Source organism: Trachinotus anak, unplaced genomic scaffold (assembly GCF_046630095.1).
Source record: "Trachinotus anak isolate AG129_WGS33_773 ecotype Australia unplaced genomic scaffold, CSIRO_AGI_Tana_v1 ptg000005l, whole genome shotgun sequence".
NCBI lineage: Eukaryota > Metazoa > Chordata > Actinopteri > Carangiformes > Carangidae > Trachinotus > Trachinotus anak.
In genome coordinates this window covers 7,427,506-7,442,295 of record NW_027273856.1, presented here as the reverse complement: position 1 = coordinate 7,442,295, position 14,790 = coordinate 7,427,506, and the positions used below count along the sequence as shown (strand labels likewise).

The 14,790-nt window shown below is 42.5% G+C and overlaps 1 protein-coding gene across 1 annotated transcript; it reads right to left on the bottom strand.

Annotated features, from left to right (window-relative positions):
• Positions 1-3,275: 3,275 nt before the first annotated feature.
• On the bottom strand, positions 3,276-7,750 carry serpine1 (serpin peptidase inhibitor, clade E (nexin, plasminogen activator inhibitor type 1), member 1). The gene is made up of 9 exons (XM_071478110.1): positions 7,621-7,750; positions 6,097-6,335; positions 4,981-5,205; positions 4,692-4,886; positions 4,414-4,612; positions 4,219-4,319; positions 4,021-4,107; positions 3,750-3,833; positions 3,276-3,663 (listed from the first exon to the last, which is right to left on the bottom strand). Exons 2-9 carry the CDS (start codon positions 6,332-6,334, stop codon positions 3,617-3,619), a joined length of 1,176 nt encoding a protein of 391 aa, XP_071334211.1. The 5' UTR covers position 6,335; positions 7,621-7,750; the 3' UTR covers positions 3,276-3,616.
• Between the last annotated feature and the right edge of the window lie 7,040 nt (positions 7,751-14,790).

Genomic DNA, 14,790 nt, shown 5'->3' with positions numbered 1-14,790 from the left:
ATGAACTTGACAGTGTGATCATGATAATTTTTAACTCCTCTGGTTAATCCTGGTTAATCCTGGTTAACCTTGGTTAACTGGCTCCTCACCATGTAACAAACTGTACTCTGTAGACCTGGTCCTGTCCAGACCTCTTGCAGATACTCATCTTTCTTATCTGTTGTAACTCATCTGACGTTAGCTGAACACTTAGCCTGTTGTTATAATCAAATGTTGAGAGTCTGATGAAACACTCGACATGCAGTTCTTACATAAACAGAATAATTTGTTATTAAAAACTAAAAACAGCAGTATTTCCTTTGAATTTGTAAAAAAAAACATTTCCAACAAATATTAGACGAACCATAGGTATGTTGTATGAAATAAAGAACTCTGTGTCATCCTCAATGTGTTTGTGTGTACATGCAGTATGAATGTAAAAAAATCTAATATTACAAAAAAGGTGTCAGTGCAGGGAGGTCACCAACATTTACCGTGTGGCTGCAGGTGTGGCCACCCACCTCGAAATCCTTAGTGGGACAGTGGGAGAGATAGTTGGCAGAAGTGTTGTCTTTATCAGGGATGTGATGAACTGTGAACTGGAATGGCTGCATAGCAAGGTACTGCCGGGTGATTCTCCCATTTTTGTCCTTCATTCTTTCCAGCCATTGTAATGCTTTCTGGTCTGTCTGCGAAATAAACTCCCTCCCCAGAAGGTAATACTTAAAGGAGTTGAGTGCCCACTTTATGGCCAAGGCTTCCTTCTCCACTGTGGCATAGCGTACCTCCCTGGTACGCTATATAACTTGCAACTGATGTAGGCAACAGGGTACTGGTCCTCCAGTGGTCCCTGAAGAAGCACAGCTCCAATATCCCTGTCAGAAGCATTTTCAAAATAAAGTCTTTATCAAGATGTCACAGAAAGCTGCCACTGTCTCTGGAGTCCACCAGACCTGTTTGGGGCATTGTAAACCAGTCATGTCTGTCAGGGTTGCAGCCCTGGCCAAGAAGTATGGTATGAACCAATGATGATTTAATGTGGGCAGGGGTCTTGTGTTTCCTCAGGTGGCCAGCCCAGGGAATAGAGTCTCTAACTCAGCACCATAGAAGGGAAAGGCACTGAGAGTTAGAGAGTCCTCATTAGCATGCTTAGATTGGGCCCTGGTCACTACAACTTTACAGCTTTGTACAGGGTTTAGCAAATCATACAGGACTGACAGGTCCTCACCCAAAACTACAGCAGTGGGGTGGGATTACTCATCACCATGTACATGGGAGACTGATTACTCTCTGGTTTGAAGTCAACATTTTGTGGTGGAACAAAACACATTAGGGTTAGCCTAGCTCAGTGTTTAGGACACTTTGGCTTGGTGTGACCCTCTTGCCCACAAAGGTAACAAGTAGGTGTCATGTTAGCAGGTTCTGATGTTGCATTTGCTTGTTGATTTTCCCTTGTAGGGGGCTTACCCACACCCGTTGCTCGTCTCTGGTGGTACTGAGAAGGTGGTGGCCTGCGGGTGTCTTTAACAACCTTCCAGACTGTGTTGCTCCATGATTGGCTCTTCTTCCAGGTGGCGACAAACACATCTGCAAGGGTGGCAGCTTCAGCAGCTGATTTAGGATAATGCTCCTCAGGGGACAACATGCTCAAGTATTGTCCTATGATTATGTTATCACGGGGGTTACGGCTGCAGATGTGGCCACTACACTCAACTAAAGCAGCAGCGATAAGTTGATCAATTGATGGAAAGAAAATGAATCAGCGACTCTGCCAAATATCTGCTGGTTTTAATCATTTATTGGAGTGTGAGAAATATCTTTTTGGTTTCAGACTCTTAACTGAATAAAACAGAAAAAATCAAAATAAATCAAAATAAATCAAATGTCACTTTGGGTTCTTTAATACTTCTTGATGTTTCACTGTCTAAACAATAAGTTTATCAGTCAATGAAATAATCAGCTGGTTCCTCAATAATGAAAATAATCTACTGCCCTTGTCTCTATCTTTTCATGTTCTGATTGATCATCATGTTGACTTTATTTCTCTAATGCAGGGGTGTCAAACTCAAATACACAGTGGGCCAAAATTTAAAACTTGGACAAAGTCGCGGGCCAACATTAATATTTATTGAAAAGATCTTCCTCCAGATATAACAATGAACCTTTTCATATGGACCCAAACAAGTTTTGCTTAAACATTGAATATGGAACAAGCAAAGCTTAATACTATACAATATATAATTTAATATTGCACACATGCAAAATCGAATAAAAAAAACAACAACACATCAATGGCATTCATTTCTTAAATAAAATTTAAATAAAAATCATATGCCTCATTTCAACAGTAACCCTTTTCCACAGGCTAATAATAAATTTAAAAATAAAATAACAACATTAAACCAATTAACTAATAATAATATTACTCCTGTTTTCTGCCTTTCTTTTCGCCATTTTTGGGAGGGTCGCTATGACTACTGTCAACAGAGGAGAGGGTGTTTATGGGTCTTGTCCTGATTGTCGCGCCAAAACACCAGCAGAACATTCTGGGATTTGTAGTTATTGTGTCGTATAGCATTCCGCTTGCAAGGCGTTTTCCCCACAGCATGGTAGTAGTATTACATGCGCTGTATACCGGCGGGCCAGCTCTAGTATTCGTTGGGTACTGTCTCCTGGGCCAAATATAATTACACTGCGGGCCAAATTTGGCCCGCGGGCCAGAGTTTGACACCAATGCTCTAATGCATGAAGAAGAGGCTGGACTCATGTAGACACCATGTAGAGTTTAGTTATAACCAGATGATCTCATGGACGAACTGACAGCTCTAAAAAAAAGAATTGCCTGTGATTTACCTGATGGAAACATGGACAATAATTACATGTAATCAGACCTCAGTGTGTGTGTGTGTGTGTGTGTGTGTGTGTATGTATGTACAGCATCATGTTGTTTTAAATTAGTAATGACACATACACTGCAGGTTTGTAAAAACATAGAATTTTAATAAATATAAATACACCTGAACAACAACAAGTAAAAATAGACATTAACATGTAAAAATAGATCAAATATATCTTTTTGGTCCTGATGCAGTCATCAGTCTGTGTGTGTGTGAAGTGCAGCAGTGTCACACATCAGTTCACTTTCCTTCATATTTGTGTCTGCAAACATTCAGAGAAATAAATAAATTCAGTCTCTGTGTCCTCTGTGTCCAGTCAAACCTTGGACCTCAGACATCCTGTCTGTAACAGTGAACCTGTCTGTGGATCAGATACAGTCATGTGACTCCTGGTGTGTGCATCATGTGTGTGTCCATCCTGTGTGTGTGTTTGTGTACATCATGTGTGTGTCCATCCTGTGTGTGTGTTTGTGTACATCATGTGTGTGTCCAGCCTGTGTGTGTGTGTGCATCATGTGTGTGTCCATCCCGTGTGTGTGTGCATCATGTGTGTGTCCATCCCGTGTGTGTGTGTGTGTGTGCATCATGTGTGTCTAGCCTGTGTTTGTGTGCATCATGTGTGTGTCCATCCTGTGTGTGTGCATCGTGTGTGTTCATCCTGTGTGTGTGTGTGTGTGTGTGCATCATGTGTGCGTCCATCCTGTGTGAGCAGCAGTAGTCAGGTGAAGGGTCCTGTTGTGTTATTGTTGCTGAGGCTGGTTGAACTGACCCATGAACAGAACAGAACCTAGACACAGAAGAAGAAGCATGTTAACACCGCACACTGCACCTGGACTGACAGGTGACACACGAACACACCATGAAGAGTCTTACCTGTGGGTTTGTGCTGGATGAGGAAGAGGAAGGGTCGGTCCAGAGTGATCTCCTCCACCGCCATACGAGAAAACATGACAGCAGCTACGAGAGGGAGGAAACAACTCAGGTTAGTGTCTGTGATGTGTGTATGGCCCCTGTGAATGGCCCTGTGTGTTGCCCTGTGTGTGGCCCCTATGTGTGGGGCACAGATACCACAGTCCTCTTGAGTCCAGCCTGGGCCCGTGTTCACTTTGTGTGAAGCTTTGTGTGTGTGTGTGTGTGTGTGTACCTGTTGCTGCTGCTCCCTTGGTTCCTTTCTCATTCACCTCGATCTTGACTCTCTGCAGGACCTTCGACACACACAGCCTCTCATCGGCTGGAGACACAAACACATACAGAGGTCATGTGACTGCTATCATGGTCATGTGGCACGTTAAACTGTGAGACTAACTTACTAACTAACTAACTAACTGACTGACTAACTTACTGGTGATGCGTGTGAAGTCAGCAGTAGCCAGACTGAACATGTCTGTCAGACCCAGTTTCAGCAGAGCCGTCTTCAGGTTCACCTCAGAGTCCAGAGTAAACCTGTGAACACACCAGTCTTCAGTTTTCATCATGGTCCCTTTAAGAACTACATCAGTCTGTTACCTGCCCACATGGTCTGACCCTGTCCCCTCACCTGGGCATCGCCAGCTGCCTCTTCACTCTCCTCAGTTCTGTTCTCCACTGCTGAATCCTCTGGCTGCTCAGATCCGCACTGAGTACACTCAGTGGGACCTCAGGCTCAAAGGGTGACACCAGGAGCATGCTGAGTGAGTCACCCTCATACGGGACCTCGATGACATCATAGTCCACCCCGTCAGCAGTGACAAACTCACCTGTAGATACAGGAGGAGACAGGTGTTATTCTGTGTACCTGGTTCAAACTGAGGTACAGCCGTGTGCGGGTCAACCTACCATAGTTGAACAGGCTGGTGAGTCTCATCATGTGCACAGGTACAGTGCTGCCGTTTGCACAGTGGAACATCCTCTCCTGTGTCAGGGTGGGGTCAAAGGGGACTTTCCACAGGGCCTGGAAGTGGAGAGCATTAAGGAGGACCAGGCGGGTCTCATCAGTTAGGGATCCAGATGCCAAGAACTCAGGGATGGTTCCTGCAGAGGACAAGATAAAACCAAGTCAGAGGAGGAGGAGAAGGAGGAGGAGGAGGAGGAGGAGGAGGAGGACTCTGCAGATGACTGAGCATACCTGCAGTGTGGTCTGAGACCCATGAGTTGATGATGTTGACTGCCTGGTCTGGTTTGGTGAAGTCCACCTGGTGAGGGTGGGTCTGGAAGGCTTTGGCCAGGGCGCGGCGGTATCCTTTCTCCAGGCTCATCTTCCTCTCCACCATCACCCCGCTGGCTGTCTCCACCCCCTCCTCACTGGAGAGGTCCCGCTGCAGTAGACGCTGCTGCCGTGACAATCCTCGCTCTGCAGGGGGGCAACACAGCAAGGTAACACAGCCATCACACAACCATCACGTTGAAATAACTTGTGTGGTAAAAAAGGTTTTTTTTCTCAGGAAAGTTCAAACTGGATGAAATGAGCTGAAGTGTCTGAGCAGCAGCTGTGATCATTTATTTATACAGATTTATTCTCTTTAATCTGTCAGATTTATAGAAACATCATCATCATAACTAAATACTAAACACAGAAATGTCATTTCACTAATATTAATTTTCTCCATTGAACAAATGAATAAAAATGTCAAAGTGTCCATATCAGGAAACTCTATAAACTGATGTGTGAATATCATTTATTCTGACGCTGATCAGTTCATTATTTTGATTTCATTATTATTTTAATGGATAGGTTTCTCTGCTTGTGTTTTCCTTTCATGTTTCTTATTTCAACATTTCATCCTGTTTGTTTCTGTGGTTAAAGGAGGATCTATTATCCATGTCTTATCAATAAAGTCAGTTTAAAAAAAAAAAGTCCAGTCAAAGTTCAGTCAGATTCTCTTTTGTCTTTTCCTAAGTCCTTATGACCTCTCCTTCACACTTTTGCTTGACCTCATGATGTTTTCCATAACGATCGAGGAGACAAGGTCAGAGAGGAGATGATTCTGACCTTTGACCTCAGGCCATTTCTCATTGATTTTATTACCACAGAAGCTGCTGCAGTGAGTCTGGTGGATCAGCAGAGGGTAGTGTTATACAGTCACAGCAGTGTGTGTGTGTGTGTGTGTGTGTATGTGTGTGTGTTTGCAGCTTCTTAGGATTAGTTGTGCTGATTTTTCTTTTTTTGTGCAGTGAAAACCAGTGAGTGGTTTTATTTCCTGTATGTTGTTGCTGTTCCATTGTCTCTGTTTGTGTGTCTCACCTCGCAGAGAGAAGCCCAGGGCAGCAGTTAAGGCCTTGTGGGTGTGTCCAGCTGCACCGAGCTGGGCCATGGACATGACCGAGGCCACGCCGTACGGGGAGAAGACCACGTTCTTGTCCACAGAGTCCTGGCTCAGCTGGAGGAAGACCTTCAGTCCAAAGTCAGTCTGTCTGTCCTGCAGGGAGCCCAGCCCCACTCTGCTCAGGGTCAGCAGCAGGAAAATATAAACGCAAAGCATCCTGGGAAAGACAGGAGACAACAGGTGTGTGGTTGATTGAGGTTGGTTCAAATTCAGGTTGAGTTTACAGCAAGTACACTTGAATTTCACACCTTTAGCTCCAGCTGTTACACACTCTGACTCTTCTTCACACTAAGATGTAAAAGGCACCAGTGATGTGTCAACAGCAGCAAAGACGTCAGTGGCCCAGCCAAGGAGCGACATGTGTCTCTAATCAGTGGCCCGGCAGAGGACCAACATCTGTCTGAGTGTTTCTCACTGAGGAACACAGGCATAGCTATCACATGGTTTCTATTAAAGAAATTTTTATCTTCCAGAAAACTGAAAGTGTTCAGAGGAAACGATTTCCCATCAGTCAACAGGACTCAGTAACCCCGATCCAGACTACAGGGCAGACAGGTCTGGAACCACTGATTCAGTCCTGTTTAACACTTCAACACAGTGTGACTCATCCGGGATGTGTCTGTGTTCATGTCAGTGACCCTGCTTTTCCACTGCAGACAGATCTGGTTCAAAGAGACCACCTGAGACCAGCAGCTTCATGGAGCTGGATCTGGTTCACAGAGACTATCTAAGACCTCAGACTCTCAGACTCTCAGACACATTCACTGTCAACTGCAGAAAACCACACAATCTGATTTCCCAGGTCACCTGATGGTTTTGACACCAGAGATCCAGATTCCTGAGTCCTAAAACCTAAACCCAACTCACAGCTGATCTTTTCATTATCATTATTATCATTGTTATTATTATTATTAGGTTACAATCATCTGGTCTTGGAGGATTAAACAGAGTTTTTCAAGTATTTGGTATAAAATATCCCTCTTCATACAAGAGCTTGAACATCTTCATGTTATCGTCATCATCAGTCTGCAGGGATAAATCTGTCCTCTCAGAATAAGCCTTTAATGTTCTGGAGTTTTTCTATAACAAAGAGGTCTAAAATCTAAAAGTTATTTTATCTCACTTGAGTTAATTTACTTTAATTTTACTGAATGTGAAATAATTCATATGTATGATAATGATCTGCGGGAACCAGGGACATCTTTGGTCCTGACTCCAGCTGTTTCTACCTGAGATTTAACAGTGAATTAACAGTCTCATGTTCTGACATTTAGACATCCTCCATGTTTTTGTTAACACCGAGGAAACCTGAGGAGACACACTACATACTATCGCAAACTAAACTAAAACATTCCTCCAGCTGTTTTTAAATCAGGCGTATCTTTGTATATTTCTGAGGCTCCAGATGTTTAGTCCAGATGTTCAGTCCAGGAGTGTCTTACCTTGTGGTTGGAGTGTGTCAGGTGAGGAGGTCTCTGTCGTCTCAGCTTCAGTCTCTGCTGCTTCAGTCAACTTCAGGTCTTTTTATAGCGTGGAGCTGCATGTTGAAGCCCCGCCCCCACCCACGCACACTCATCATTAGAGACAATGATGTCATCTGATGCTGTCTGGACAAGCTTCCTTTTCATGAACACACACTCTCCTCTCTCTCTCTGTAAGTCTGTGTCTCTCACCCACAGCAACGTATGGAAAGTCACTTAATGTTTTCACACACACACACACACACACACACACACACACACACACACACACACACACACACACACACACACATACACACACACACAAACACACACACACACACATTGCTCTGGTATGTGTGGGATCCTCTGGTGGTTGGCTGACAGCCCGGTGCTGAGGAAACTATTTAAAACATCAAGGAGCTGGAGAGGAAACTTTTTTTTTTTTAAAGATGTTTTATCAAGGTAAACAAACTATTTTCATTAACAAGTTACCAAAGAAAAAAACGGACAAAAAACAATACCCCCCACCACAACCCCCACCCACCCCTTAACCCAGTGTGGTAGAGATTTCTCTGGTTTACAAAAGAGAAGTATGAATGGTAAATGGACTGCTTATATAGCTCTTTTTTTAGTCTTATTGACCACTCAAAGTGCTTTACATTGTGAGCCACATTCACCCATTCACACACAGTCACATCTACACATGGAGCTTCTACCACTCGCAGACACTCATACACTGATGGAACAGCCATCAGACAATTGCAATTTGGGGTTCAGTGCCTTGCCCAAGGACACTTTGACATGTGGACTGGATTGAGCTGGGGATTGAACCACTAACCTTCTGATAAGTGGCCGACCCGCTCTACCTCCTGAGCCACAGCCGCCCATATTTTAACAAATCAAACTTATCATCATCATCATCATCACCTGCATCATCATCATCATTAAAGTTTCATGTCTTTGGTCCAGAGAGAGGTTTTTAACCTGTGACTTCTGTGACTTCATACCTGCACCACACACCTGTCTCAGGTGTGGAGTTACTATCCCAGTCACCATCAAACAATCAAACAGCAGCATTGATAACACAACAATAACAAAGTTCAGCTCACTTCAGACAAAACAAACTCTCCTCAGAGTCCAGCTGTTGTGGAGCTTTCAGCCACATCACATGGTCTTCATCACTGGGTAACTTTAACCAACATAGAGGAGTTAACTCCGCTGATGAAAACCATGGGGACATGACTGAAGGGGACCAAACTGGACCTGGAGCTTCAGCTGGTTTAATACTTGATGTTCCATCCTAGAGAACCCATAGGGTTCTCTGCACCAGAATGGTCCAGGTTATCTGATGAACTTCATCATGACTGACTAATATTATGACAAATGATCTAAAATCATCAGGAGACTTGTTCTTCAGAGAGGACTGGGCGTTATAAACCTTTATTTTCAATTAAAGACTTCAGGTTCTCTAACTTCATTTAACCGTGAACGTTCTCCAGAGGATCTGTCTGTGGCTGTCACCTCCTCCAGTCAGGAACTGGTGTCAGGGTTCCGGTACCTTCAGACCAGACAGTCCAGTTTTATGTAAGACATCTGTGAACCTGCAGGAAGCCACTGAGCTTGTTTCAGTGGACTGTTGATCCTGATTAGCTGTCCTCCGGCTCTCCTGGTCGTCATTAGGCTTCAACACCACACAGACTCTGAAGATCTCACTGTGGTGGTGACACATCTAAACACCCACATTCCTGATGACACCACTCACCAAACATGTGGTTCACAGAATGGAGCTAACACTCACATCAGGCCTCTGGCAGACCCACAACAATCCTGACTGAAGCCACTTGTTAGAAACCAGTACCAAAGTCCTGGTTTTGATGAGACCAGAGCTGTGGTGCGTCTTCTCCCAGGGATTCTGTTTTCACTTTAATGAAACAGGAACAATACAACAAAAAATCAGATTACAGCAGCCGCCTGTGATCATGATGTAAATAACATAGAAACATCAATGATGTGTTTCTACTGTCTTCTAGTTCTATCTATTCTGTCTGTTTTATTTCTACTGTCTGCAGTACATTATTAATTTTAGATGTCATCATAGTGTTGTAAATCATGGAGCAGTGATGTCATGAATGAATTATCAAGAAACGGTCACTGCCTCCTGTTTGTCGACAAGAGATGAAGACAATGCAACGAAGATGAAATAAAGTCTTTCTCTTTTGTTCAGTGTTTCCTTCTGAAACTGTTGATTAAGTTTTTTTAAACTGAGACGTTTGAGGACCTTGACTGATGTCACTGTGTTCTGCCTTTCATGTCTGTGAGGAGCATTTAAAGACTCAGCTGTGGACTGAGACTTAATGACTGTTTCTCTGCCTCGTTAAATCACACTCTGAGAAGCTGCTGTTCACAGCTGAGTGATGGCCCAGGAGCTCTTTACTCCTTTTGTTTCACTGTTGTCTTCGCATGTTATCCAATGTTAGTTTACACAATGTTTCCTAAAATACACTGATGCATCAACACATCTCTTAACTATTACTCGGCAAAACCCCCACAATCCCACAGGATTTGGTACATTCCATATAAGGCTGTGAATGGAAACTGCACCACCCACTCAGTTCTCTGTGTGGGCATCAGGAACATGGGATTCAGCTGTTGCCAAGACAGCACACAACATCACACGCAGACTTACAGTAGTGGTTGTTACCTGCTGCTGCCTTCACTGACTCTGTGGTGGACAGAAGGTTTGAGACTACTGGGTTGCCAGGTTGTGAAAAATCTTTCTTGCCTGGTTGCCAGGTAACATGACAGGTAACATGATGCTCAGCCCTGTAGGGGGAGCTGTGGGTAAATCTACAGGAAAGTTTACATTAGAATTTATTGTTGTATATTTGCACTTTTGCACATTGATTATTGGTTATTTGATTGCTGAAGGTGAAGGACTAATAGTATTGATTGACCTGTGGGCTTACCAAACCAACCAATCATCAACAAGGGGCTGCACACATGGGCAGTTGTAGAGGTGTGGTAGAGAACAGTGCTCTTGAACGTTACCCTTTCTGGCTCACTGGTTCCTGGGTTGGGGATCTTTCAGACGCCTATAGCTCTGTGGCCTCTTCTTACTACTCTTACTCCTCTTCCTTCCTTTCATGTCGCTTCCCCAGCGTCAGATTTAGGGTAGCACAGGTAACGTAGGCAGGTCCTGCTCTGTTGGCCATGACGCACACAAGGTTCAGGTCTGACTGGTTGTTTCATCCAGACATAACCCAGGTTCACCTCAATTAGAAACATCTTCCACCTGCTGCTGAGACTCCGCCCCCTCTCCTCTCATCTGCAGGTGAATGAGGAGGATGCAAAGCTGTCATCAGTGTTGTTTCCTGTGACTGGATCAAACTGTTCAGACAGGTCTGAGCCTCGGTTTCTCTGTCTGTGCCCTTCATTAAAACACTTTGTCTGTCTCTGTGTTACAGTGAATGTTATGTAACATCATATAAACATTTTTATTATTCTGACTGTGGTTAAGGTTCTGAATGGGCTCCAACACTCTTTACACATGAAGAGGAAACATCTGGTTCATGGAACCACAGCCACTGAAACACCAGTTTCCATAGAAACTGTTCTGAGAAACTTTTCCCACATTTTTTTCTGTCATGAATGACTCAGAGGAATCCTCCACACTTCCCAGGAATATGAGGTTTCCAGTCAGGTTGTAGAACACGGTGTGGGCACTGTCTCAAACACGACCTTTTGACCTTTAGGTAGGTAGGTTACGGTTAGGAGATGGAAGGTTAGGGTTGAGTGTTTGAATGGACAGTGGTTGTGGAGTGACTCATCAGACCAGTCTGAACTGGTCTAAACTGGTTTTTGTTACGTATCAGCAGTGAAACATCATCTCTTCTTACAGATTACTGAATGTTTTACAGATAACATGAAAACAAGTGATGACAAACAGTTGCAGAGAACATGAAACAGAGAAGTTTGGCTTCTACTTTGTCTTAAGTGGGACAGACGTTAATGAGATGTCCTGTAAACTGCTGTTACCAGGGTGGAGGTGGAGGTCATGGTGGATATGGAGGTCAGGGTGGAGGTGGAGGTCATGATGGAGGTGGAGGTCAGAGTGGATGTGGAGGTCACATTTCCTAAAAAGTTTCCAGTTTTATTAATCAGCCTTCATACATGTTAAAGGGTTACAAATTAAGGGTGAATAGTAGGACAATGGAATTAGACAATAGAAAGGCAGCAGATGATAAAATGTGTAAGAGAAAATAAAAACAGAAACCAGTAAGAATCATAAAATATGAGAGAATTAATTAAAGTAACATAAATTAAAATTAAATAAATAAATTTTCAGCTGTGGTTTAGGTTATAGTTTTAAAAAAACTGCACTGCCTGTTTTCATGTGTATAAAAGGGTATGTATTTAAAAATTTAAAAAGGATACTGGGAGCCAGTGGAGTGAAGCTACATGCAGAGTAATACACTCTTTCTTCTTTGTTTTAGTTAAAGTCCACATAATAAACTGATGTCTGCTTCAGATGAGCAGTAAACAGAGCAGTAAAATATCTAATCTATTAGAAATCAAAGCATGAATAGGTTTTTCTGCATTTTTATGGGACAGGAACAAGAAACTGTCAAATAATCCTTCAGGTTCCAGTTTGAAGACACTACTTGTGCTGACAGGGACATCGGATTGGAAAACACTGACATGTCACTCTTTAAAGTAAGGATGACATGTTTTTATTTCCGTTTCAGTAAAAACAAACTTACAAGTAAGCAAATATGGCAAAAAGTTTATTTATTTATCGGCTGAACCTTTAAGTGCAATATAATGGTATTATGTAGAACTTGGTATCTAATCTGACCTACATAAGATTAATATGCAGTAGAAACAGCACTAAGCTGCCACTGCAGTCAGTTAAATGAAACAGAGTGCTTCAACACCACAGTGTAAATGTCATATACTGGATTGGTTGTGTGCTTTACAGGCAGTCAAGGCTCCTGCACCCGTGCTGCTAGTGAGCGGGACCCCCTTCAGTTCCAAATGTGACATTTCCCTTTACATGGAAGGAGCGGACATTGCAAAGGCGGATGACATTTCAATGGGAGTTGATGTCCTACTGGGGATCTATTTTATTTTTTGAGTTAGATATGCAGAGTCTGTAAAGAAGACTCTAATGTTTATACGGGTCATGTTTGGAATAAAATCAAATGATAAAGTTCCAATAGGGATCATTAAAATGGTCAATATCTTACTCTAAATGTTGCAAGTGATAAATGAACAGAAATGAAATGAAATGAAAATGAATTGAAGTTATACCAATATTAATACACATCCATTTTCAGCATATGATTATTTTAATGCATGCATATATTTGATGAATTGAACTGTTGGAGTAATATATTTATTGACACCACACACTTATATATATACAATGTTAATTCTTGTAAAATATTTTTAAAATGTATTTATTTTTGAAAATGATAAATGCTGCACTCTATCAGTATTTTTGTACTTCAAGTTTAATATGTCAATAAAACCTTGCTTAAAGATATCTGCTGTTTCACCATCATCTGTAACTGTAATATAATAATAATATAATAAGATAATAATAATAACGATAACAATGAATCATTGTTATCATATCATTATCATTATCATTATTACAGCACTTTTAAAAAGGTTCCTCAAAGAGCTTCAAAAGTTTCTTCAACTAACCTTAAGTGCAGGTTCTTTGAAGAACCTCTTCTTGAAAGGTTCTTCAAAGCACCTTAAGAGGTTCTTCCACAGTTTCAAATTGAAGAACCTCCAAAAGTTCCTAAAGGGTCTTTTTGTCATAACAGTGTACAGGACAGGAATATTGACTGTGTCAGACTTTATCAGACTCTGGAGCAACTGTGAGGACAGTCATTATGGAAGATGCTCTGACATGTTTTCATCAGAGGCATCAGACCCCTCAGTGAGTGATGAGGAACAAACAGGAAGAGTCTGGGTCTGTCAGGTATTGTCATGTCCCATTAGACAACAGGAGATGCCTCATGGGATTAAAAACAGGAAGTGAATCAATGGGCAGAGACAGTCACACTTCCTGACTCCCCAGCAGAGAGAGAGGGGAAAGGTTATCTTATTTATCTTGAACATTCTAAGACCATGGTATGTTGGGAAAAAAAAAGACTGACTCAGTGGAATAGTACTGAGGTAGTGTCAGTGCAGCATCATTATCTCCATGTTGTGACAGGAATTCTGTCACAACATCACTCACTGTCTTCAAATGTTCAGACCATGTTTGGTTTGGTGTCTGCAAACAGAGAAGAGACAGAACTTGACATGAAAAACGTTGTTATGTGGTGAGCTGACAGTGGTTGGACGGATGAGACTGTTGATTTGTCACGCCTTCGTTGAGGTCAGGGAAAGATGGTGTTGTGGTTAAAGACTGACGTGAAGAGGCAGAAATTAGGACCAAGTCATTTCAATATGATCAATGTTCTACGTGGATTTGTTCTTGGTTAAGTTAGGAATCAAGTTCAACTGAACACCAATGAGCTGAGTTCTGTCAGTGACCAAAAACAAACCAAGTGGACAGTTTGAGAAACAATATCTGTGTCATACCGTCCAGTTGATATAATCCTGATCTGCTGGACCCCCCTCCTCTTAAAAAACTGTTAACATATACTCCAGTCAGCAGCCAGGTTAGTTTGGGTAGGTAGGTAACTGGTTATCTCATCAGCCACAGTGCAAGTTCTGCAAGTAGTCACCAAGTTTCTGTAGGTTTAATATTTCTGGTTTAACTTGATTTTAGTTTCAGTGATGACCAAGTTTGGTATATTTCTAAAGGGCTGTCAGTCCACCACATCAGTCCTCACTGAAATATCTGCACTGCTATTGGATGAAATTCATGGTGCCCTACTTTTACATTAAGACTACTGTTCTTCTGTCTGAGATACAAATCAAACCAGTCTCTGGTCATTTCTCCCAGACGTGCTGGACCCTGAACAACTATAGACACACGACTCGGCAGATACTGCAGTTGCATTGGTTATTTCTCACCTCAGATATTGGGAGTCTGCTGAAGTGTTTTTAAATCATGCGCCTCATGAAGATCAGGCCCAGTATCAACAAACAGCAGTTCCTCTGTTTCCAGAGGAACGCAGTCATCAT